The sequence below is a fragment of the Bos indicus x Bos taurus genome, chromosome 22 (assembly GCF_003369695.1).
Source record: "Bos indicus x Bos taurus breed Angus x Brahman F1 hybrid chromosome 22, Bos_hybrid_MaternalHap_v2.0, whole genome shotgun sequence".
NCBI lineage: Eukaryota > Metazoa > Chordata > Mammalia > Artiodactyla > Bovidae > Bos > Bos indicus x Bos taurus.
Genome location: NC_040097.1, coordinates 23932568 through 23958791, shown reverse-complemented (window position 1 = coordinate 23958791; position 26224 = coordinate 23932568). Strand labels below are relative to the sequence as shown.

The window sequence follows — 26224 nt, the reverse complement described above, 5'->3', positions numbered from 1 at the left end:
TCATGGTATTTAAGGAAGAAAACAGAATTCAGCTCTTCTACCAGTTGAGTCTAGATAAGACATATATATTTAACAGTAATACTGGTTTCTCCCCCATGATTTGTGCACAGGTGGCACGTGGCCAGCAGGAGTGAATGTAGTGCCCAGTGTGGTCTGGGTTACCGCACATTAGACATCTACTGTGCCAAGTACAGCAGGCTAGATGGGAAGACTGAGAAGGTTGATGACAGCTTTTGCAGCAGTCACCCCAAACCAAGCAACCAGGAAAAATGCTCAGGAGAATGTAATACTGGTGGCTGGCGCTATTCAGCTTGGACTGAAGTAAGTTGGTTCTCATTCAGAGAGTCTTCTTGGATGTTAAATCTGATTAGTTGATGATGACTCCTTACAGAGCTGCATTGAGGAAACCTCATTAAGAGTACCATGATTGACTTATAATGCCTGCCCGCATTAAAAATGCAGAAAAGAGTAATACAATCGATCTGTGATGTCTGGTGTGGGCATAGCGTATGGAAAATTGGAAGTGGTGGAACAACTTAGCCAAACACTTTTTTCATATCCCACAGGCCATTTCTGATTTTGTTGTCCTATACCAGTTTGCTAATATTGGCTTTGTTATGAACCTGGTAAATAAATTGATACCATAAATATATACCCCTAAAAAGAACAAGTAGAACTGACCAGGCTTTGTTGGTTAGTTGTTTCCTTAGGATTGGAAGAGACAAAATAGCCCAGCCAGTATCTTGAGCATGCTTGATGAGAAACTTAGCAACACTTTGGCTTCATTTTTTTTTTCCCTTTCAGTGTTCTAAAAGCTGTGATGGTGGAACCCAGAGGAGAAGGGCTATTTGTGTCAACACCCGTAATGATGTACTAGATGACAGCAAATGCACTCATCAAGAGAAAGTCACCATTCAGAAGTGCAGTGAGTTCTCCTGTCCAGAGTGGAAATCAGGAGACTGGTCAGAGGTGAGATGGGAAGGCTGTTAATTCCCCAACAGGTCATCTCTGATGCTCAGTTCTGAGCCTCTCCAGGTCAGTCCAAAGTTAAACCAGCTGCACCGTTCTCCCACCTCCCATTGAAGAAACAACTCTTCTTCCACCCACCCTGTGATTGTCCTACTGGACATGACATGGGTGATCTCAGAGTTGCAGTGGGTTTAGCTGGATCACCCACCATAATAGCTTCTATTGGGGATTTTTGAAGTTCTAGTCCCTCACCTTCTCGCCTCTTTCAGACCTGGCTAAGTTGCTGTAAAGGAAATCAGAGCTTTATTAATTATAAAGCTGCATTGGCTTAGATTTGAAGTTTATAAAAAATGAGATTCCCTAATAGCTTATCTTTGAAATGAGAGAATTGAACCCTAGCAAGTGACCTATTTGATTACCCATCCAGTTGCTAGTGGAAAACTTGGGAAAAAAGAGAAAGGACCAGGCTGAGTGTTCTAGGTTTATGCTTTGCTTATCTCTTATTTGAGGAAGCATATCAAATTGTTTAGCAGCGTGGTCCCGGGACAATAAGAGAAAGAAGATGAAGGCTCTTTCTCAATTTTATAAACAGTGCTAGTATTTCCCAGTGAGATTGTCTCTGAGCAGGTCCCCCCACCCCTGTCCCCCAACGCACCTTCCTTCAGAGGAACACATGGCAGGGGAACAGAAATTGTCTTATTCACTGGGCCAAGTCAGGAATGTGGGGAGAGAGATATTTCTACAGCTTCTGTATCCATTCCCTTATCTCATTCAGGTAAGTGAAATATTAACTGTTTACTTTCAACATTAATTAAAATCTCAGTCTTAAAAGAATACTGTTAATGTCTCTAAATGGCAGAAAAGTAACATTACATGTGATTAACAGTGTCTGTCTCCTGGACAGATTAACAGGAAAGCTAGTGCTTGTGTTTATGTTAAAAGCAGCCTTAGCTTCAATCTCGATCCCATATTTGGTTAAAAAAAAAAAAAAATGAAAGAAAGCATTAGATTTAAGTTCTACCTAGATAGCTAATACTAGATAAAGTATCATATCAAGTTATGTAACAAACCTTTCCAAAAATAGATAATGAAATAGAGGTGGGAAATATCAAAATATATATTCAGTATGATCCCAATGTTCTATAGCTAAAAGAGGAAGAAAAGAGCAATATTTTAATAATGGTATCTCTAGGTAGATAGTGAGACTTGGGGCTTGTTATAATTTTCTCTTTTATGTTTTTCTGTATTTTTCAAGTTTTCTACAATGAGTGTAGATAACAATGATTATTATATTTAAGGCTCCTTAAATGAACAGGAGCTAAGCACTTCACTTGAGTTTTTCTCATGCAGGTTTCACAATTGCCAGCCGTTAGCACTACTGTATTCCCATTGTACAGCCAAGAAAACTGAAGGACTGGGAGATCACTTAACTTAGTATCGATAGTCAGTTGTATTAGGTTAAAATCCAAGTTAATCTGACTCATAAATTCCCTACCGTTAACTCATATGCTACCAAGCCATGGATGCTATTTTTTAGAATTTCAGAGCAAGATGCTATGTGACGTTTAGCTGTGCTTGAAACTGGCCCAGAGCCTGGATAAATACCGAGTGAATGAACGAATGAGTGACAGAGCCAAAAGCGTAAGGCCTAATATGTTTACAGATTGCGACAAGAGAGAGAGAAGAATTGCTCTGGGAAAAGAGCACACCTGGTTTTGCTAATCGATTACTAATCCACAAGAACATCAGAGTGCATTGTTCAGAAATGACCCTGACTAGCTGTGCCTTTTCTTACAGTGCTTGGTCACCTGCGGAAAAGGGCATAAGCACCGCCAGGTCTGGTGTCAGTTTGGCGAAGATCGATTCAACGATAGAGTCTGTGACCCTGAGACCAAACCGACCTCCATGCAGACCTGTCAGCAGCCAGAATGTGCGTCCTGGCAGGCGGGTCCCTGGGGACAGGTATTTTGAATGATAAAGTTCTTAACTACATTCTTTCCTTCTTATCTGGAGCAGGCCTGCAGAGGGACATTCCAGTGGCAGGGATTTCACCACTGTAGCATGTGGCATGCGCAGTCCCTCTGTGGCACCAAGCGCTGGAAACCCTGTAACCGTTTTGCTACACTTCTGAGGGTTGTTGCTCCCCTCCGGGAGCTGATCATTCCCTTTCCAGACCCACGTGTGGGTGTTCGCCCTTGGGTTAAAACTGTAGCTTGAGCACACACACATTGGAACAAATTCACAACAGATCTCCTCGTGCCTGGCTGATGCTATCTACTAGCATGCGGCTGTGGGTCTGTAACAGAATGTGATCCAGTGCCAGTGTCTTTGGCAGGAGGGTCTGGGCTGGGATTTGAAAGGGATGTTTTAGCTCCCAGTGTCATGATTCCTAAGCTCACCTCTTAAAAATAAGTCAGGCTTTTCAAACAAAATTAATTAGATCAAAGTTTGCAGGCTTCCTCTCTCTTTGAAAGAATCTCTTCCAAGTCCCTATTGTTGGTTTCACAGTCACTTGAACTATTCTGAAAGGAAAGAGTGAGAATCTCCCTTGGGCTTGCATTTAAGAAGTCACGACTCTTAGAATTAAGTCTTTCCTAATATAGAAGCAAAAGCGTTCTGGGTACTATTTAAGTAGCACTCCAAGTTCCCTAGAGAAGCAAAGCAGCTGTTTGCTGTCACTTACGTAATCTCTCTAAGACTGCCTCTCCCTCCACCCAGTCCAACCACAGCCACAGCCTCTTCAGCCCCCTGGCTTATGTCTTCATTTCCAACATGTGTGAAGTAAATGAAAGTAGCTTTATTACTGCACCCTTACAGTTTCTACCATTCACATTGGGGCTCTTCCGAATATGCCTTGTTAACACAGCATCCTTGGTGGTCAGAATGGTTGATCATGTTTCATCACACTCAGTAAATAGGTGGAGTCTGCCTACACTCCATACCTTGCCTCCTATTTGTCTATATCTGCGTATCTCTTGTGGAGAGTGCATCTCAGGGTCACTGTTAAGATTTGAAGATAACATCTTTTAGAACTAACTGACCTTTTTTTTTTTCCCCATGTCTATGGCATGTCAGTCTTAGCCAGAGATTTGTCCTTCCTTTGACTAAACATACAGTTCACGGCAACCAACTGTTCTTTGTTGTTGTATTTTTTCCCTTATTATTGAAGGATAGTTCATGTTTATAAGAGAAGTTTTGTAAAAAGCAATTTAGCAAAAAGGAGATAGCCATACTCCTAACTCTGTATTTCAGAGTTAATACATTTATGATTTTCTTATGTTTTAAAAACTAGTATTAGAATTGTACTTATTTTGTTAATTGAAGTAAAACTCATGTAACAAAATTAACTGTTTTGAAGTGAACAAATCAGTGACATGTAGTACATTCAGAATGTTGTGCAACCTCCACCTCTATGTAGTTCTAAAACATATCACGCTAAAATACTCATCAAGCTGTTACTCCCCATTTCTCCTTCAACCCTGTGGCCAGCATTCTGCTTTCTAGCTCCACGAGTTTACTTATACTAAGTATTTCATACACATGAAATTATACAATACATGATCATTTGTGTCTCCAGCTTCTTTCACATAGCATAATGTTTTTGAAATTCATCATGCTGTAACACACATCTGTACCTCATCCCTTTTTATGTCTGCATAATATTCCATGTGTGCATATACCATAATGTATACATTTATCCCTTTAAGAATATTTGGGTTGTTTGCACTTTTTGGCCATTGTGAAAAGTGCTTAATTCTTCTATACATGTTTGGTAGAATTTACCAGTGAAGCCCTCTGGTCTTAAGACTTTTTGTTATTATGAGATCTTTGATTGCTAAGTCAATATTTTTACTTCTTTTGTGTTTCTTCTTAAGTCAGATTTTGTGATTTGTGTGTTTCTGGATAGTTTGTATGGGTTTGGAAATTCATGTGTTTTATCTCGATTGGCTAGTATGTTGGCATAGAATTGTCCACACTACTTTCACTATCCCGTTTATTGCTATAGAGTCAGGAGCAGCGCTTTCACTTTTGTTTCTGATTTTAATTGTTTGCATCTTCTCTGTTTTACTTTTAATCAGTCTAGGTAAAGGTTTATAAATTTTATTATCTTTTTAAAGAACCCTCTTCTTTAAGAAAACCTGATTCTGCCACTTTTTGTCAGTTTGATAGCTTTTTCAGAGAGCGGGAATGGATCAGTTCTTTACTATCTGCCCTTTCCATGACATCACTCCCTCTACTTACTGTTTTTTAACCACTTTTAAATATAACAGTTAGCCTTAGTGAACATATTTCCTTTATGATCTGTTTGCTATGGTGCATTGAATTGACTTTGGTTCTTCCCTATTTAGGTGGTTTCTAATATTTTGTCTTTTATAAATAATATTGTGATGACCGTTCTTGTATAGAAATATTGATGCAAACTACATTTCTTTAGGGAAAATTTTCAGAAGTCAGATAAGAACTTTACAAAGTACCTATTTTAGCCACAGCATTCTGCTAGGTATAGTGTGAAAGATGTAAAAATGATTGACATGTACTCCCCTCCTTCCAGAGGTTTGCAATCAAGGAATTAAACTACAAACATTGTTCCTATGGGAGGTAGAAATAATGCCATGTGATATCTTGATAATTGATCAGTGTAATTTGTACAAAGTAGAATTACCCGCTCTTAACTAATTTCTTGGGGTGGCAGTCCTCTGGCCCACTATGATGGCAATATTTTTTCTCTTGTGAATGTTACGGGTGAAGTTAGGGAAAGAGAACATTTGGTAGATTGTATGTACTTTCTGTTTTATTTCTCCCCTCAGTGCAGTGTCACTTGTGGACAGGGGTACCAGCTAAGAGCAGTGAAATGCATCATTGGCACTTACATGTCAGTGGTGGATGACAACGACTGCAATGCCGCGACGAGACCAACTGACACCCAGGTAAGGTGCCTTTGTCAAAATCAGTTACTGACCTTGGGCACTAAGATGCCAAAACTTCCCAGGAGCTCAGTCAAAACAGAAGTCCTTTCATAGGTAAGTATGTAGGTAGAGGAAACAGTAGATTAACTAAATTGTTCTGGATTTACTTATGTGTTATATTCTGGATCTAATTTTTTGATGTAGTACTTTTGTCTTCTATATTTCTTTGAATTGTATGTAGATTTTGATTCTGATTCTGAATTATATGTAGATTCTTAATTCTGATTCTTCCTAGGTGGTGAAGACTGACTCTTTGTGCTGGTTTTCTTGAAGTCAGATTTTTTTTTTTTTTTTTAATAATTCCAGTGTCAGTCAGTTAAGTAACTCAGTCGTGTCCGACTCTTTGCAACCCCATGAATTGCAGCACGCCAGGCCTCCCTGTCCATCACCAACTCCCGGAATTCACCCAAACTCATGTGCATTGAGTCGGTGATGCCATCCAGCCACCTCATCCTCTGTCGTCTGCTTCTCCTCCTGCCCTCAATCCCTCCCAGCATCAGAGTCTTTACCAGTGAGTCAACTCTTTGCATGAGGTGGCCAAAGTATTGGCGTTTCAGCCTCAGTATCAGTCCTTCCAATGAATACTCAGGACTGGTCTCCTTTAGGATGGACTGGTAGGATCTCCTTGCAGTCCAAGGGACTCGCAAGAGTCTTCTCCAACACCACAGTTCAAAAGCATCAATTCTTGGGCGCTCAGCTTTCTTCACAGTCCAACTCTCACATCCATACATGACCACTGGAAAAACCATAGCCTTGACTAGATGAACCTTTGTTGGCAAAGGAATGTCTCTGCTTTTGAATATGCTATCTAGGTTGATCATAACTTTCCTTCCAAGGAGTAAGCATCTTTTAATTTCATGGCTGCAGTCACCATCTGCAGTGATTTTGGAGGGTTCCAAAAATCCAATGTAGGGTTCAGCAAATGGTATCATATGTTCAGGCTGCATGTGTTGGAGCTGTCTTGTTGCAGCTCACAAGTGATGGTTGGTAAATTTTCAGAAATTTTGCAAGCTGGTTGTTATATACTGCCATTGTTGAAAATTGAAAATAAAAACCTATAATTAAATGGATAATATTAAAAATAGGTTGAAAAATATTCAGAGCTTATCACTTTCTAATTATCTTCCTATATTTTACTACTTTATTTCTTACTACTATGATTTACATTACATTTGTATGTATTTGCATGGTGAAAATACTGTATAATGGTGAACCATTGCACATCCTTTCCCAGTCTGTGTTCACTGATATTAATTTGTTAGGTTGACATTGGCCATAGTGAGAGTACTTATACCACAGAAATCAGCAAATGCTGTGAGTCAGAGTTTAATTGATTTTCATGTTGATTATTTTGGCTTAAAAGATGATGGAGCAAGTGTTCATAATGCAGACTCAACTTTAAGCAGTCTTATTTCTGCAGCTATTATGTTGTGAAGAACACATACAAAAAAATTAAAGATATATCTTTCTGTTATTTGAAAATTATTGCCTGACTCAGCAAAGAAATTGTTCATGTCATTGGTGAATGAGTGAAGTTCTGACATACATCTTCATTGTTTCTCCTTCACAGTACTCAGTTGTAAGCAAAATATCAGCTAACATTCATGTCAGAACTACTCTGGTCTAGCAATGACAGCCATAGTTTGGCACTAGATTCAAGAGTTCAGCAAAAATCAACAAAAATAATCTGTAAGAATTAATTGGCTCTATGGAATTTGATGAAAGTGAAAGTGGAGAGTGAAAAAGTTGGCTTAAAGCTCAACATTCAGAAAACGAAGATCATGGCATCAGGTCCCACCACTTCATGGGAAATAGATGGGGAAACAGTGGAAACAGTGTCAGACTTTATTTTTCTGGGCTCCAAAATCACTACAGATGGTGACTGCAGCCATGAAATTAAAAGATGCTTACTCCTTGGAAGGAAAGTTATGACCAACCTAGATAGCATATTCAAAAGCAGAGACATTCCTTTGCCAACAAAGGTTCGTCTAGTCAAGGCTATGGTTTTTCCAGTGGTCATGTATGTATGTGAAAGTTGGACTGTGAAGAAGGCTGAGCGCCGAAGAATTGATGCCTTTGAACTGTGGTGTTGGAGAAGACTCTTGCGAGTCCCTTGGACTGCAAGGAGATCCAACCAGTCCATTCTGAAGGAGATCAGCCCTGGGATTTCTTTGGAAGGAATGATGCTAAAGCGGAAACTCCAGTACTTTGGCCACCTCATGCGAAGAGTTGACTCATTGGAAAAGACTCTGATGCTGGGAGGGATTGGGGGCAAGAGGAGAAGGGGACGACAGAGGATGAGATGGCTGGATGGCATCACTGACTCGATGGGCATTTGTCTCAGTGAACTCCGGGAGTTGGTGATGGACAGGGAGGCCTGGCATGCTGCGATTCATGGGGTTGCAAACAGTCGGACACGACTGAGCAACTGATCTGATCTGATCTGATGGAATTTAAAATGTAAAATTTTATATCTTATTACTGTTTGTAAACTTTATGCTACACATTATTTATATCAGAAAAAACTTATAATAAGCATATATATACAAATATATATACACACACATACCTGTATCTATAAACACACCTTGTTTCTCAAGAGATCTAGCTGATACTCATTCACCAGTATACTATTCAATGTGGACCTCGATTCTGGCATCATTTATATAAAGAGAGTATGTCATGAAAAATGGGTTTTCACATCAGCTTTGCTAATTGCAGAAGATAGGATTTGAATCCACACTATGCCCAGAACTCATGCTCTGAGGCCCCATCTGGCAGGTGTACTGCCTCGCTCTGAGACCCTCACTCTGCTGCTTTGCAGCTTGGGTCGTTGATGGATGAAGAGTCTCAAAAGGAAACGAGTATGGCAGTGTAGTTCATGTTGTCATCACTGATCAATTAACCAAACACCACATATGACTTGTGTCATTCTTAGTTTTATTTATTGAAATGCTCCAATTCAGTGCATGTTAACTGGGAAGTATTAGCTGTGACATCTGAACAATCAAGAAATGAGGTCTTAGCAACTTCCTTAGAAATTCACAAAGTATATTTCTAAGTTATTCATTAATATTCATGAACTGACTATAGGGAAGCTTCTGCATTTGTAGCATGTGAATAAATTCTTCACTGTGCCAAGTTCCCTATGCCTTTCTTTGGACCCAGGCAGAGGCATCGGCAAGGTCTGGAGCCAGATAACAGAATTTCCTGTTAGGTCTGTAAGCTTCCTAAAGTCACTTCAGCCCCAAGCCTCTAGCACTTTGCACTGTGCCCAAGGCTTCCTGGGAATTTAATGGGTATGCATTTAATCAAAGAACATTTGATAACCACTGATGCTTGGAATGATAGTGATCAGGTGTGGACTTTCATTTTCCCAATTGTAAATCTGGGAATATTATCTATGCATGGATAACCTCAATCCATTATAGGAATTTCCTCTGATTGAGGGGTGTGATACAAATTCTAGGCTTTGGGATATTGAACACACCTCTTATAGCTAGATTTGACCTTCTTCAGGGCTTCAGGAGGTATCTTCAGATACACCTGGAAAGCACATTCATGGCTAGCAAAATCTGACTAGGAAACAAAATGTAGGAACAGAATTTGGCATTCAGAATTTGTTTTTAAGTAACAATAATTTTAAAAGGGCATATTGCTTTTTCATAAATTATGTGCCATTTTATAATATTTTTCTTCACACAAATAGTTAAATAAATACGGTTTTGAAAATCATGAAGTTGGGAGTTCCCTGGTTGTCCAGTGGTTAAGACTTACTGCTTCCACTGCAGGGGGTACAAGTTCAGTCTCTGGTTGGAAAACTAAAATTGCAAGTGGCATGGGGCATGGCCAAAAAAAAAAAAGAAAGAAAATCATGAAGTAAACTCCTGCTCCGTATTAAGGCACCCACAAAGGGACTCAGATTATATCCCATTTTACAGTTGAATTTGTAGTTGGAACTGAGAGATGTCATGTGAAAATAAAAGTGTTAGTCACTCAGTCTTGCCTGACTCTTTGCAACTCCATGGACTGTAACCCACCAAGTTTCTCTGTCCATGGAATTCTCCAGGCAAGAATACCCACTCCAGGCAAGAATACCAAGAATGGAGTGGGTTGCCATTCCCTTCTCCAGGGGATCTTCCTGACCCGGAGTTGAATCCAGTTTTCCCACATTGCAGGTGGATTCTTTACTGTCTGAGCCACTAGGGAAGCCCAAGATATCCTGTGACTTGTCATGTGACTTGCCCCAAATCACACTGAAGCCTGAGATCTTAGAATTATCAGTCCTTATATTCGTATGTGCCGTGGCTGAAAGGTAACTTTGGCTCTTTCTTCCCATCCTCCTCTAGGACTGTGAATTGCCATCTTGTCAGCCTCCCCCAGCTGCCCCGGAAGCAAGGAGAAGCACACACAGCGCGCCAAGGACCCAGTGGCGATTTGGGTCCTGGACTCCAGTAAGAAGCACAATGGAAGAAGTGGAGAGGGTGGAAGGAGAGGCAGATACTCTCTGACATGACTTAGGAAGTAGGTCGCTATCCAGTGAATGACCATTTCAAATAACCTTTCTGCATTATTTCACCCCAACACCCAGTGCTCAGCCACTTGTGGAAAAGGTACCCGGATGAGATATGTCAGCTGTCGGGATGAGGACGGCTCTGTGGCTGATGACAGTGCCTGTGCGACCCTGCCTAGACCAGTGGCAAAGGAGGAATGTTCTGTGACTCCCTGTGGGCAATGGAAGGCTCTGGACTGGAACCCTGTAAGCAAGTGAATTCTCTGGAATTGGGAGAGGACTGGGGGAGCCATAAGAAGGATGACTAGTCATGGGTCAAGAAGGTCAATCAGTACTATTTTAGAATTGGACTTTGGTTTGTGAGTTATTTTTCTCCATGTATGTGCAGCTGGTATGAATCGTAGCCAGATGTGCAAGAAGTGCACATTTCTTCAAAATGTGTAAATTAACTTACAGTCTACTTAAGCCCACATCCTGTTGGGCTGATTGAAAAATGCAGTTTTAATTGAGCCAAGCCACATTAGAATGTAATAGGCTTGTGTAGTGCCAGAAGTGGCAGGGAGAAGTAGGGGAGGAAAGGGGAGCCTCAGCTTGAATCTTGGTGCCTCCTGCATCCTATGGTTCCCTGAAGTCCTGTGCCTCTGCTTCCCTGCCAAGAGTAAGAAGTGGGAATCCTCAGCTAACGCTATGGATTCTCCTGTGCACACTGAGAATCACCTGTGGACTTTTATAAAAATAGAAAAAGCCTTTGTCTTCAGGTAGCTGCTGCTTTCTGCCTTGTAAAAAGCTTCTGAGTCCAGGAAATCCAAAGCTCAGGATAGGTAAAGAGAATGGAGGTGAATATCTCAATAAACACCATTAATACATATGTGAAATCTGAAAGAAAATCCAAATCTGTGAAAATCCAAATCTTTGGATCCAGAGAAAGCTGTGTAAACATCCAGACCTTGATGTTAACTGGCTGCATGACCTTGAGCAGTCTGGTGTAAATCCTTGAACTTCAGTTTCTTCTGCTCTTAAAAGAGGCAAAAAAGAATAGCTTATAATATAGATTATAAGGATTGTTTGAGAGTCTATCTGTTAAATGCTTAGAATGAAGAAGGTGCTCAGTTGTAGATAACCTCACTCTCATGCCCTGAGCTTCCAAACATACATACACAGATGTCTATCACATCCATCAGTCTACTCACCAGGTATTTGTAAAACTTACTAAGAAAGGGCTGCTGCTGCTGCTAAGTCGCTTTAGTCGTGTCCGACTCTGTGCGACCCCATAGATGGCAGCCCACCAGGCTCTGCCATCCCTGGGATTCTCCAGGCAAGAACACTGGAGTGGGTTGCCATTTTCTTCTCCAGTGCATGAAAGTAAAAAGTGAAAGTGAAGTCGCTCAGTCATGTCCAACTCTTAGCGACCCCGTGGACTGCAGCCCACCAGGCTCCTCCATCCATGGGATTTTCCAGGCAAGAGTACTGGAGTGGGTTCCTATTGCCTTCCCCAAGAAAGGGCAGTGACTGACAAATAAGAAAGTCCTTGCCTTTATGAAGATCATGACAGTGGCAATTCCAGTCAATGAGCAAATAATGATATAAATATATGATACAGCACCAGATACTGATAAGTACTAGAAAAAAGGTCAAACACAGTGATGGCGGAGAGAAGGAGATGATGTGCTTTTAGACAAGGTAGTCAGAAAAGTCCCCACATTGCACTGGCCAGCACTTGCATGAAGTGAAGCAGTGAGCCACATGGATATCTGTGTTGTGCAACGGAAAGTAGAGTAGTTGCAAAGACCCTGAGATTGGGATGTTCTTGGCCTAGTCAAAAAACATCCATAAGGTCAGTGGGGCTGAAGTGCAGTGTATAGAGAATAAAAAGAGATGTGTCAAAAAGGTAGCCAGTGACCACATCATGAAGGGTCTACCAGGTCCAGGAAAGGACTCTGGACATGACTCACAGTGAATTGGGCAGTCACTAGATGAATGACATCATCTGAGTTTTGTTCGCAAGGGTCATGGTTTATGATATGGTTAACATATCTGTGGATAACAGACTTGGATTGTGGGTGAAGGCATCAAGATTACAAATAGGTCCCCAGCTGAAAGGCCACTGCAGTAGTCCTGGCAGGGGAAGGAAGGTGGTGGCCTGGACCAGGGAGGCAATGGCAGAGATGATGGGAAGTGGCTGATTGGGGGTGTATTTTGAATATACACAACAGGCATTCTCCATGAAATGGCCTTGTGGTGGGAAGAAAAGGGGAGAGAATGGAATGTGAAAAGTGGAAGTGTTAGTCACTCAGTCATGTCTGACTCTTTGTAACTCCATGGACTGCAGCCCTCTAGGCTCCTCTCTTCATGGGATTCTCCAGGCAAGAATACTGGAGTGGGAGCCATTCCCTTCCCCAGGTGACCCTCCCGACCCAGGGATGAAAACCGGGTCTCCCACAGTGCAGGCAGATTCTTTACCATCTGAGGCACCAGGATATATGCCAGGTTTTTTGGCCTGAGCAACTGGCTGAATATCCTTTCTCTTTCCCTTTCTGAATATCCAATGTAGTGCTCCGTGACATGTGGGCAAGGTAGGACGACCCGGCAAGTAGTCTGTGTCAACTACAGTGACCACGTGATCGATCAAAGTGAGTGTGACCCAGATTATATCCCAGAAACTGACCAGGACTGTTCCATGTCACCATGCCCTCAGTGGACCCCAGACACAGACCTTTCTCAGAACCCTTTCCTGAATGAGGACTATCACCCCAGGAGCATCAGCCCTAGCCGCACCCACGTGCTCGGAGGAAATCAGTGGAGGACAGGCCCCTGGGGAGCGGTGAGTATTCCCTCAAGTCTTTCTCGAATTTGCCTTCTTCTCTTTCACTTGATATAATGCTCAGAGAGAAGCAGACTAGAAACACCTCTGGAACATTTTTATCTCAGGAGGGATTGATGTGCATTTTTCATTTGTTGGGGTTAATTGTAGTCCCGGAAGGGGTGTCACTTGAGACTCTAAGCTACCTTAACTTCTAACCAGGTGGAGCAGGGGGTGTCACTGCTGGGTGACTTGATCAGGCAGCTTCCTAGAAGGTACTGTGAAGGCCATGATGATTGATCCTGGAGCTGGCAGACGGCTCCTCCTTACCTGAAGGAAAATTCAAAGGGCAGAAGAACTTTTCTGAAAGGAAATTTTTAATGAAAGCCATTTTCCTTCTTGCTATTTTCCAGATGAGTGCAGTCTTAAAGTGGCACAATTGCTATGCCATTTGTAGTAGCGGATTAGGAGAGAAACACTCAGCCGGGTAAAATCTGTGCTTAGAGGAAAAATACCATTAACTCAATGGTTAACTGCAAAGGCTTTGAGAGAAGTTGCCTCTCTGTTTGATCCAAGGACTTGCACTTTCCAATTTTAGGGTCTTCAGCTAAATGTGAGCCTGTTTCATCATCGCTAAAACAAAGTTAATGATAGTGGTGACTTTGTTGGGTTGTTGTATTAAGAATTAAATCAAGCAATGCAAATACTGTTTCACACTCTCCCAGCCATAGAGTGAAAATTAAATGTTGATGATTATTGTTATCATTATCTTTATCCTTCAAACTAGGAAGAACTTGATAAATAGTATTTAACATTCAAAGGAAAAATATGCTCTCAAAAGTTCTAGAAATTTTTACTGAATAGTTTTCCAAAAAATAATTATATTCTGGAATACTGAACATGTCTAAAGGAGCTACAGGAAGGGTAGGGCAGCAGGAGATCCTGGGGAAGGTTTGGGGAGTTTGGTGTTTATTAATCTCTCATGAAGTCTTCTTTTTAATTGTTTATTATTTGTTTCCTTCTAGTACTGCTAACCGTGTTTAATTATTTCTGGACTAAAAAGCTTTAGAAGGAACCAGTCAGTTTTCCACCATGGTTTTGTTTCAATGAATTAGGCTTACTTTCCTGTGATGTTGATGGCCCTTATGGGTTTTATACACTGGACCTCTTGATTATAAGCAGAACATCTGCCCAGGACCTTCACCACCTCATTCTCCTCCCTTACTTTCCACTTTGAAGCTTCTTTTGGCTGGGTTAGAAGAAATTTGGGTTCTACGAAATTAAAGAGTGATCAAGCGAGGTCATCACTGAGTGTCCCATGATTTTTCTAGTTGAAAAAATTCACAGCTCAAACATGTGTATTCTAATGATAAAATTAGAACTTAAAAAAAAAATTGAAAGCTATTCTTATTTAGGACTACATTTGTGGATAATGCATTCCTTTAAGATTGAATGATTCTGCCCTTGGGCAGAGTTCCCAATTAAGGAGGATTAAGTAACCTTTTTGCAGCAATGGGCAATACCATTCTTCTCCTCATTGTGCCTGTTTTTTGTTTGGGGATTTTTTTTTTTTTTTTCTAAGTTAAGTGAGGCTGAAGGTGGATGATGAGATTTTTCAGCTCTTGCTTGACGTGCCTGACTTACTCCCAGGAGTGTGTGGCATGCGTATACCTCTCTTCGTGGTTTGGGATGCTTGATTCTTCCTGCCTGCAACAGCAGGAAAGGCAGCAGAGAATTATGAACACTAGAGAATGGGAATCTAGCATTTTCAGTAGATTCTGGAATCAGAACTTCATTTTCCAGATGTGTTTGTGTAAACTCAAACCTTCTATGAGATTTTCAGTGTTAGCGACTAGGGGTCTCTGGTTGCAAGCAAAAGAAAAGGAACTGGTTCTTTTAAGGGAAAGCAAAACTGTTCATTTAGCCCCAGTAGAGACTGAGCCCAGAGCATCTTCAGGGATCTCATTGAGGGTTGGTAAATTTTTTCTGCAAAGGGCCAGATAATATCTTCAGCCGTGTGGACCATACAGTCTCTGTTGCAACTAACAGACTCTGCTGTCTTAGCACAAAAGCAGGCATAGACAAAATGTAAACAAGTGGACATGGCTGTGTTCCCACAAAGCTTTAGTTATAAATGCAGCTGGCAGGCTGGATTTGGCCCCGAGGCTGTGGTTTGCCAGTCTAGATGGAGCAATATCTATAAGATCATTTCTTTAAGAAGTGTCTATATTAATGAACCCTTTTCACTCTGAACCACCCTTGGGTTGCTCTGCTCAGGATTCAAATTCCCAGGAAAGTCTGATTGGCTCAGCCAGTTCTACTTACTCCTTGATCAGGAAAGTGTAGAACTTCTTAAAAGATAGTCCCACTGGGACTTCCCTGGTAGTCCAGTGATTGAATCTCCGCACTTCCACTGCAGGGGCACAGGTTCAATCCCTGGTCAGGGAACTAAGATCCTGCATATGGCATGGCATGGCCCCCCAAAAATACAGTCCCACTAAGGTGAGGTCCATTGATGGATTTCTTAAAGGAAAATCCAGCCTGCCAGATATCAATGGGAAATATACGAGGCAGGTTAAAAAAAAACAAACAAACAGATGTCCATCATCTCTTGCTTCCCTAATGGCCATTCTCTCTTGTTTTGTAGAGTGTCAATGATAGATACAGGGTTTGTTCAAAGGAATGTTTACCTAGGAAAATATGTTGTCTAAAGAGGATAGGAAAATTGTTAACAAAAGTAGTCCAGAGTGAAATTCTGCAACATGGGAATGGAATGAAGAATCCCTATTAATTAAAAAAAAAAAAAATGTGGCAAAATTGGACCTGGAGAAAGATCATGTACAATATTTCACCTTGATATGGGAGTATAAAGACCCTGGCTGACCCTGGGTCTAGAATGGTACAGTGCGAGTTCTAGACTGTGCTGGGCAATTGCTTGGCCCCCAGCTGAGCTCTGTCTCTGGTCAGATTCTCTGTAGGAAGCATTGGACTGGTCACTGGGCAGCCAATGCATTAAGTTGACCCTGGATCCGTTGTCCTTTCTTGCTCCACTCAGCCATATTGAAGGGAGGATAGCCTGTGGTTTATGAAACTGTTCCTTCCAGAAACCCTAATCATGTGACCAGCACTGTGGAACCTACTAGGGATACAAGTATGATATTGAAGTTCTGAGGAGACTTATCATTTTATTGGGGACAATAACACAGGTGAGATAATAAACAAATGAATCAAGATTTTATTATCAAAGGAAAAATCCAAGGGCCAAAATATATATTCCAAATCTCTTTATACTATTGAAGGTCCTTCCTAAGATTTCAAATTCTTGGCCCCAAACAAAGCCAATTAATAGTTCTCTGTGTTTCTTGTGTACTAAGCTGTTTAAAAGTAGAAAACAAGTATTTTTAAGTTTAGAGTAAGTATAACAGAACCCTCAGAGAATAGAGGTGGGATTTTGTTAAATCAAAAATCTCCTAAATAATTGCTCAGACAGAATTAATAAATCTATTATCCTGCTCTGCATTTAAAAAATTAAGCTCAGTATATTTGAAAGTCATTCATAATTTTACCAACATTGGCAGGGAAATTGAACTAAAGTCCAGTACAATAAGTAAAAAACTTCTTCACATCTTTATATAGAAGGTGACCAGCAACGAGCAGTATTTATAGTTATTTTTAAATAACACTATTTTGAGCTGGAGTTTGATAGCACCTATCAACCATTGGAACCTGGAACTCAAAACTGTTGCAAATACAGTTTGAGACTTGATAAGTTGTGAGAATTGCACTGCTTAGAGGACTTGATGGGTTTTTTTTACAGGCAAACAGATTTTACAAGTTAAGGGTCAGAGTGAAGGAGACTAGCAAACACATCGGGTTTCAAAAGATAAGGAAAAAATGGAAAGAGGGAAAAAAAAAAACATTCAAGATGCAGATAAATAAGAGAGCTATGAGAAGCTTGTGTGGGAAATAAGCTGAAGGCTGAACATAATTCTGTGACAACCATGAGAGACGTGGCTGGGCTCATGCACCTGAAGAGAAGTTTGTCAATATGGAATTCAAGTTCATTGGGGAATAAGAATAAAGAAGAAAAACAAATCTCGCTACATTAGCTATGAAAGTAGAGGCTTTTGTGAAGGGAGAGAAGGGAATGTTAGCTGCGAGGAAATGATATGTAAGTGACATTCCATGATGCTTTCCTTGGATAATTGAAGGAATTAGTATAGAAGCTTAATTTCAACAACTGGCAATTCCTTAAGCAAGTGATTTGACCCCTGTGTTGAAAGGGAGGTTAAATGTTGGTTCTAAATAAGTGCTAGCAGTTTTGAAAAGAAAAAGAATTTCCCAGTAGACTGTGGTGTCAGTCAGTACGCCTGCACCTCTCAGAGTTGCAGAGGATGAATCGGATTGCTCTGGAACTCACAAGACATGATCACTCATTAGGCAGTTGCTAAACACCTACTGAGACCTAACATGCACAAGGGGGAAGTGGTGTTTCTGCCCTCCAAATATTGCTAAGACCTGAACGTTAAGCAGCTGCATGGAAGGGAGACGCTCAGGATTGCATTCTGTCCATTGTGGACAACTTGAGAGTGGTTTCTGCCACATTTGTCTCTGACCCTTGAGCCAGCTGCTTTCTGGGTCCTCGAGGTGGAGCCTGAGGTGCTGACCGATGTCTGCTGTGTTCAGTGTTCCAGTACCTGTGCTGGTGGGTCCCAGCGGCGTGTTGTTGTGTGTCAGGATGAGAACGGATACACTGCCAACGACTGCGTGGAGAGAATCAAACCTGATGAGCACAGAGCCTGCGAATCCGGCCCTTGCCCTCAGTGGGCTTATGGCAGCTGGGGAGAGGTGAGCGCAAACTCCACTTATACATCCTTTGGGAAAAAACAAATACCAAACAGTGCTGTTGTTCATAGTTTATATGAAGGAAGAAGAACTGGCTCTAGTTAAAGCTTCTTGATTTCAGATTAACTAGGAGATCTATCTTAATTATGGACTATTTTCAAAGTGCATTTATTACCGTATAGAAATGGCTTGACTACATAGGAGAGATAAGTTAGGAAAGAATACAGATAATGTTAGTTTAAAATGTAAACCTCTGCTGATTAAAACATGGGTGCTTTTAAAGTGACTGGAAATGTGTGTTAAATTAATCAATGGAAGTTTTGCCATCTTCATAATTTGGGGGTGTTTATGGTACACCATTGTTCTCATAGCGTTGTGTCTCGCAGTATTTCAAATTCGTAATGAACCAGCTGTTGTTCATCAGGGATTAGGAGCTGTTATTCTTGTCAGAGGTGATGCATTGTAATCATAGAAGTGAATAATTAGCTGTATAGTCTCAAATAATGAAATTCTTCAGCTCTTAACCTTTTAAGAATTGCTTGCTATGAAAATAGAGACACAGGTGTAGAGAACAAATGAATGGATACCAAGGGGGAGTGGGGAGGAAGAATTGGGAGATTGGGATTGACGTGTATACACTACTATGTATAAAATAGATAGCTAATGAGAACCTACTGTAGAGCACAGGGAACTCTACTCAGTGCTCTATAATGACCTAAATAGGAAGGAAATCCAAAAAAGAGGGGATATGTGTAAACATATAACTGATTCATTCCATTGTACAACAGAAACTAACACAAAAGCTACTGCTTTTGACTACTAATTGTAAAGCAGCTACATGCCAATACAAATTAATAATAATAAAAAAAGGACTGTCAGCTATGATTGATGAAAGGCCGTAGAATATTTGGAGCAGACAAAACTGGGCCCCCGTCCCAGCCCTGGCTCTTACAAGCTTTGTGGCTTTGACAAATAATAGAACTTTGCCAAATATCTGTATTCTCATCTGTACATGAGAATAAATAATGGCACCCACTTCATAATATTCATGCTATATGAGATAGTGCACATCAAAACCTAGCCCGTAGCCTTCAATCATAGTTAGCTGCTATTATAATAATGATAATCAGTATTATTACTACTAATAATAATTATCATTAGTATGACTATATTATTGAGTGGGGTTTTAAGCCACTATCATGTGTAGGACTTAGATGTTTTTTGTTTTGTATTTAATTAAAGAGTATATATTTCTACTCTTGAATCTACAGGGAGAGCACATACTTAGAGTTTGTCGAGTTGTTCTATCTTGACTATAAAATTTATAAAATAAAACACAAGGATTAACATCATGGAGGCCCCCTATGCCCACCAAGAGGGGAACAGAGACACATGAGATGGAAGGGCATGTTAGTCTACACCCCTGGCTGATCGAAGTTCCGTGTCCACATTTCATGCTTTCATTCAAGTAACCTAGTAGTCATAGGGACTCATAACAGAGTTTTGTTAACTTTTGTTGATAGTACGTCATTCTGGAGGGCTTTACTGAAAGAACGGAAAGGGAAGTCAGGTTTGGAGATGCATATATTGTGGGTTTCCTGAAACTCCTCATAAAGCTCTGTCCCATGGGGCCTGTGCGTAAGCTTCTGTAATTGGATTAAAGCCAGGAGAGTACACGCATTTGCTGGGATGCTGGCTGTCAGCACAGACCAGATCATTCCAAATTCCATGGGAGATCTGGCCTTGACACAGCAGGGGAACAGTCAGTGTTCCTGGATGTGAGCTCCATGGTACTGTCCAAGAAATACAACTTGTTCCTGCCTCAGAAGCATGGGTCCAGCCAACAGTCAGAACTGTATCCAGCATTCCCACCACACTGTTGACTCATCCTGGGGGAATGCCGTCATTATCCTCAGATTCAGAGATAGCATAAAATATTTGGACGTCAGAAAGGTCTACGGAGACTGGAGTCACAGAATAGCCAAGAGGTTGGTGACAACTTCCTAGAGGTTGCCAGAAAAGAGACCAGCTCAGTCATTATATCCTTGATTTGGTACTAAGTGGTTTTTAGATTTTTATCTGTTTCTTTGATTTGGGTTTTTAATACCTGAAAGAAAAGGCTGTAATCTTATCCTGGACACCTGCTGCTGAATTGACCTTAATCAAGTTATGCTCTTTAAACTCAGTTGCCCCATATAATTACACTCTCCTCTTGATGAGATAACATATATATAAGCATTTAGTACAGATGAAGAGCAAATGCTTAATAAACAATAGCTACCATGAAAGGGGGCTTCCCTGGTGTCTCAGATGGTAAAGAATCTGCCCGCAATGCAGGAGACCCAGGTTCAAACTCTGGGTCGGGGGGATCCCTGGAGAAGGGAGTGGATGCCCACTTCAGTATTCTTGCCTGGAAATCGCATGGACTGAAGAGCCTGACAGGCTACAGTCCATGGGGTCACAAAGAGTCGGACACAACTGAGTGACTGACACACATACACACATCATGAAAGGACAGGACTCCAGTCTGCTGTATGTATTACTTTTGGTAATTGAGCTTCATTCTGCCTATAGGCTTATCTTGCCTGGTGCCATAATCTATCTTGGCTAAAACATTTTTCTCATGGGGAAAGAAAATTTGCCACTGGCTGTTCAGACAGAATAACTGCAGCCTTCCTTTCTCTCCTTTCAGTGTACTAAGCTGTGTGGTGGAGGCTTGAGAACAAGGCTGGTTGTCTGTCAGAGGCCCAGCGGGGAACGATTTCCGGATCTGAGCTGTGAAATTCTTGACAAGCCTCCAGATCGAGAGCAGTGTAACACACACGCTTGTCCTCAAGATGCTGCCTGGAGTGCTGGCCCTTGGAGTTCGGTACGGCCCTAACTATTCATGTTTGCTAACTAAAACTAACACTCCAATTCCAAGGTGCTCTGGGTCACTCCTTTGAGACAGATTGTCCTCCTCACAAGGGCATCCCTGGAACTGTACTATACACAGTCTGTTCTTTGCTTCATATTGACATTCAACAAAATTCATTTTTTTAAATGATATTGCCAAAGTGACTTTACAGGATACATGTACCTCATACAGGCCTTTTGCCAATGCCAAAAAGTAGCATCCTTTCCTAGAACTAGACTATATATGTTTGTGTGTATTTTTCTTTTTTTAAGAAACTCCGTGCCATTTTTAAACTCCAAAGTGATTTAAGCAGACAACTCAGAAGCAGGTATTCTTTCCTTTTCTAAGCTGGTGGTATTGACTTTGGCGGGAAGATACCTGCTTATTGAGGCCAAAGCAATTTTTGATTCAGTGACTATACTTTGCCTGTGTGACTCGGGTACAGCTCTCAACACAATCGCCAAAAAGGCTGTGCCCATAAAATCAAGTGAAATCATTTGGAAAATTCCAAAGACAAACAGTGGACTCAGTGACCTGATGCCATTCGAGGCATCGAAAATGTTCCCTCTTCTATCAAAACACAAAGCCCGTCTGAGACCGGTTTTTCCTCTGGTCCTAGGCTTCCTTTGTCATCTGCTTTTAAACACCATTGGGAGACAGATTTGGCTCTATAAATACTATGCAAACTTCTGGCGCAAATCTTGGCAAACAGAAGGATCAGCTGTGTCAAAACAATACTGTGGCTAAATGGTGCCACAGGTATGGAGCCATTAGGGTTGTTTCATGTAAATAGAGTAAACTTTCCTGTGAATGCATTAATTGCACTGAAGCTGAATTAATATTATGTGAATTCATATCCAAAAGCCTTTTTTTGTTCTGTAGGGTTCTGAGAAAAAACCTTAACCATTCCTGAAAGCAACTAAAGAGCAGATTAACTGATCTGACATGGCTACTAATCTGTTGCTACTTCTAAGGGTCAAAGGTTTCAAGGTTGGAGATTGTATCTATAAGTAGAATACTAGCTGCGTAACTCCTGTACTCTGTGTTAAGTAGAAATCTAGAAGAATTAGCGCATTATCTCAAGTAGTACTATTTATCTGGGCTGTAAGGATTTTATTCAAGGGCAGTTCAGATGTATTGTTCACCCAGAGTATTTTGTTTGCAATACTGGCACTCTCCCTAAATGAACGTTTCGAAAAAGATCAGAAATAACCTTAGAATGTCAAGAGCATCTTCTGACATTCCAGCTTCCCTAAGTCACCTGTTACATATTATTTTTCATGAAATTTTCCCTCTTGAGCCCATTATAGTTCATCTTTTCACTCACTCAGCCAACACCAACACCACACTTTAGTATATATCAAAATATATAGTAGCTCTCCAAAAAGTTTTCTTTAATATTCACCAAAAAGCATCTCCTAACCCTCAGAATATGTGTGTATATATAATATAATAATATATTATTATTACACATTATATATTGTATATAGTATATATACAATATATTATATCATATGTATATATTAGTTACCATGGCATTCTCTTTCTTGAACACTTTCTAAACACAGTTTAATTTCTTTTACACTGGATCACCACCCTCTCACATAGATACTTTAAGAGTTTAAATGCTTAAATTTTAAAACATGATCTTCTAAATAATTTAACTAAAGACTTTAAGTTTTTCTTATTATAGTTCTTGTTCTTGGGGCTGCACATAGTTTTCTCCAACACACAGCGAAAAGGAGAGAGAGATTCTAAATGCTCTGTAATGCACCAAAGCAAATACGTGGATTTTGAAAATGCTTTTGCTGCCTATATGATTTTAGCACTTCCTTTATAAAGTAATCATTATTCAGATGTATATTCAAATGCCTCTGCAGCATGGGAGCAAGGCCACTTTTACAAGGCTTTTCATGGTGATTTTTGAAAATCAACTAAATCAAAAGCATTTTATTTAAATAGATCCATTTGTAATATATGACTTAAATTATGCAAGGGCAGCCTTTCAGATTTTTATGGTAGGATTTGTATTTTACTTGTATGTTGATTTTTATGGATGCTTTGGTACCATTTCTTAGTAATTCTAAATTGAAGCATACCTCAGTGAACTGTGTTGATAGCCATAAGCCACTTCTATGGTGCTTCATCATTGTAACTGACAGTGACATTAACAACAAGAAAAACTATATTGGAGGTGCTAACATGTTGCTTTCAAGAGAAAGCAAACTAGATTTATTAGCGACCAAGGGTAGCCATTAGTCCCCCTCTGGCCGAGCTGCTTTCTTATCCCGAGTACCCCCACACAGGAGATAGTGTTGAGAAGCAACTACTGCCATGTGAGTAGGTCTTTTCCAAGGTCGAAATAAAGATAGCTTAGTTCAACAATTGTTACTAAGGAACAATATTTAGGAAAGAAACTCCAAATGGCTGTTAGCACAGTTTCCAGACTCTAAAATGAAGCTTCTGTGAATGTAGGGTTTAAGTACCCATTTTAAGACTGTTAGTTCTGGCTCAAATCACCAGAGACTGAGAATCATGATTGTTGAAAACATCTTCCCTAGATTTTGTCTTTTCTGTCCTGTTTTGAATGCGTCCTTGCACTCTGACTTGGCAATGTTTTGTTTTTGAAATAAGGTTCTTAACACTGATTTGCCTATTGCATGCACACATCCTGTGGCTAGAGGGATGAATTGAAAAGAGAGCTGTCAAACTGTAGTGAGGAGTGGGTTAAAACTCTGTAGCATTCTAGAGTAAGCCACTTGGAGATAACAAAAGTTGAAAAGGTTGCTAATTTGTCCAAGATGGGCCTCTAGCTCTCCTTTTTTGCATTGCCCCATTGGCACTGGTGGTAAATAACCTGCCTGTCAATGCAGGAGACATAAAAGACCTGGGTTCAGTCCCTGGGTCAGGAAGATCCCCTGGAGGAGGGCATGGCAACCCACTCCAGTATTCTTGCCTGGGAAATCCCATGGACAGAGGAGCCTGGTGGGCTATAGTCCGTAGGATTGCAAAGAATCGGACCTGATTGAAGCGACTTACCACAAGTATATCTGCTTGCTGACTGCCTTGGAGGCCATGGTTTTCCTTAGGAGGAATTGCTTGTGTGAATTTTTCCTGACAAACTTAAAAGTGTTCTCTGAGCCTTGCTTTACGTGCTCTGGAATAATGCCTGTCAACCTGAATAATGAGAATTTATGGGCTCACGAAGGAACTGTGCTTTTGTTTCTGCCTGGTCAATTTATGAATTTGTGTCTACCTCATTTTCATATGAAAGTTTGCAGCTTCTGTAGGTAGGTAGAGAAAATGTCTGACATCAGTGTTTTATCACCTCACTGCATCTATCTCTAGGAAAAATAAAGACTGTAAATATCACTACCATACTTTCTGAGTACAATTTTAAGCAGCCAAGCCTCGTGTTATCTGAATATTTTGAGGAGTACAGATTTCTATGTGTTTATATAATAAAGCATATTTATTTTTTCCATGTTATTTAATTTTATATACAATGTTTAAAAATCAGTGTTTATCAGCAGACTGTAAAGGCCGGTAGGCTGTGTGCTTAGAAATGCATGTATATGTTTCCTTTGGTTTTAAAAAGACACTTTTTAATTTTGTAAATCTCTCCCAACCTGTTCTGTCTCTCTCCCAAATCTGAGTAACCATGTGGCAAGCTTTATGTAATTGGATAGTTTAAAATGTGTATTTTAAAGGGATACTTTAAAAAATATTTCTGAATTTGGAAATGATGCTTAGTGATATAAACAAAAATATAAGAGGCTTAATATTTTGTTGCTTTTTTTTTCTTTTCTAATACTGTTGTCCTGATTCATTGAGTCTAAACTATGAAATATGTATGCTATTTATTTAATTTGTAGATAATGATAAGGCATAGCCAGAAGTCAAAACAAGTAATTAGGAGAAATGGTTCTGAACATGTCAGAGGAGCCAGGTACAGGGAAAAGCTCACCCTAATGCACACCAGTTTGATCATAACTTATTCTTTTTGTTCGGATAACTGTAAAAGACTTAGAACATTTGTCAATTTTGTGATTTGTTCACCTGCAATACATATCAGAAGCATTTCTCATTAAAGAAAAATAAAGAAAACAACCATAAACTTGTAAGTTTTAAGAGAACCTGTACTTTTCAAAACGTGATAAATCATAAAGATGACCTCAGATCTCTACTGATTCCACATTGTCCTACTGAGCTCCATTTTCGTGCAGTAGTTTCTTATGGTAATTGAAGGGGAAAGACCAAAATAAGGAACTCTCTATATGCATTTGAGGACTTCCCTGGTGGCTCAGAGGGTAAAGCATCTGCCTTCAATGCAGGAGACCTGGGTTTGATCCCTGGGTGGGGAAGATCCCCTGGAGAAGGAAATGGCAACCCACTCCAGTATTCTTGCCTGGAAAACCCCATGGATGGAGAAGCCTGGTGGGCTACAGTCCATGGAGTCACAAAGAGTTGGACACTTCTGAGGGTTTGAGTTGGCATTTGAGGGTTTTTTTTTTTTTTTTTTTTTTTTTTTAAGGAGGTGCTATATAAGATAACATCTCCAAAGCAGAAGATGCTCGCTAGCGCTGACTCAGTATTTATTATGTACCAAATCAGGCTAAGGAAATTGGTGTCACATTTAGCCCCATGTGACCATGTTGAGAGAGGTGTTTTTATGAATCCATTTGAATGTGTGATAATCTATTGAGTACTTTAGTGATAAGACATTTTTTGAAGAAGAAGAAGAAGGAAGGCTTTATCACTTGCAGCCAGTAAGGAGAACACCAGGGATCTTTTCCAAAGTAGTGTCTCCCAGTGTTAGTATGCTTGACTATATTAATCCTATTTATTTTGGTAGAAAGAAACAGGTCATGTTCAGAGTGAATTTTTTTTAGCTCCTGCTTATACTCAATAAAAGGATATTGCTGAAACTCACCCTCCATCTAAACTCAACATTTTTTAGCTAATATTGATGTTGTCCATTTGACTCCATCAATAGAAAATCTGAATTTATAACTCTTATTGGTAAATTCCCATAACCAGCAGCTCTGAACACTTCCAATAACTGACTGTGTTTAGGGAATGGCGAAACATCTCTCACTTTTATTTTTGAAATATCTAATATTAATAGCCAGATTCAGAAGATGATATAAAGATTTTGGCTACAAGGAATATCACATTAAATATGAATGCATTTTTTATAAAAATAAGAATCTTTTTACTAATGCAGACATATC

At 40.2% G+C, this 26224-nt stretch overlaps 1 protein-coding gene across 2 annotated transcripts in view; it reads left to right on the top strand.

Annotated features, from left to right (window-relative positions):
• The window catches only part of ADAMTS9 (ADAM metallopeptidase with thrombospondin type 1 motif 9), a 162125-nt gene that overhangs the window by 73657 nt on the left and 62244 nt on the right, over positions 1-26224 (top strand). For both annotated transcript variants that reach the window (XM_027523573.1, XM_027523572.1), the window contains exons 20-28: positions 111-321; positions 805-969; positions 2767-2931; positions 5778-5897; positions 10286-10390; positions 10528-10695; positions 13001-13270; positions 17936-18097; positions 20787-20963. In XM_027523573.1, the coding sequence (XP_027379374.1) occupies positions 111-321; positions 805-969; positions 2767-2931; positions 5778-5897; positions 10286-10390; positions 10528-10695; positions 13001-13270; positions 17936-18097; positions 20787-20963 (1543 nt within the window). The remainder of the gene's footprint in view (positions 1-110; positions 322-804; positions 970-2766; positions 2932-5777; positions 5898-10285; positions 10391-10527; positions 10696-13000; positions 13271-17935; positions 18098-20786; positions 20964-26224) is intronic.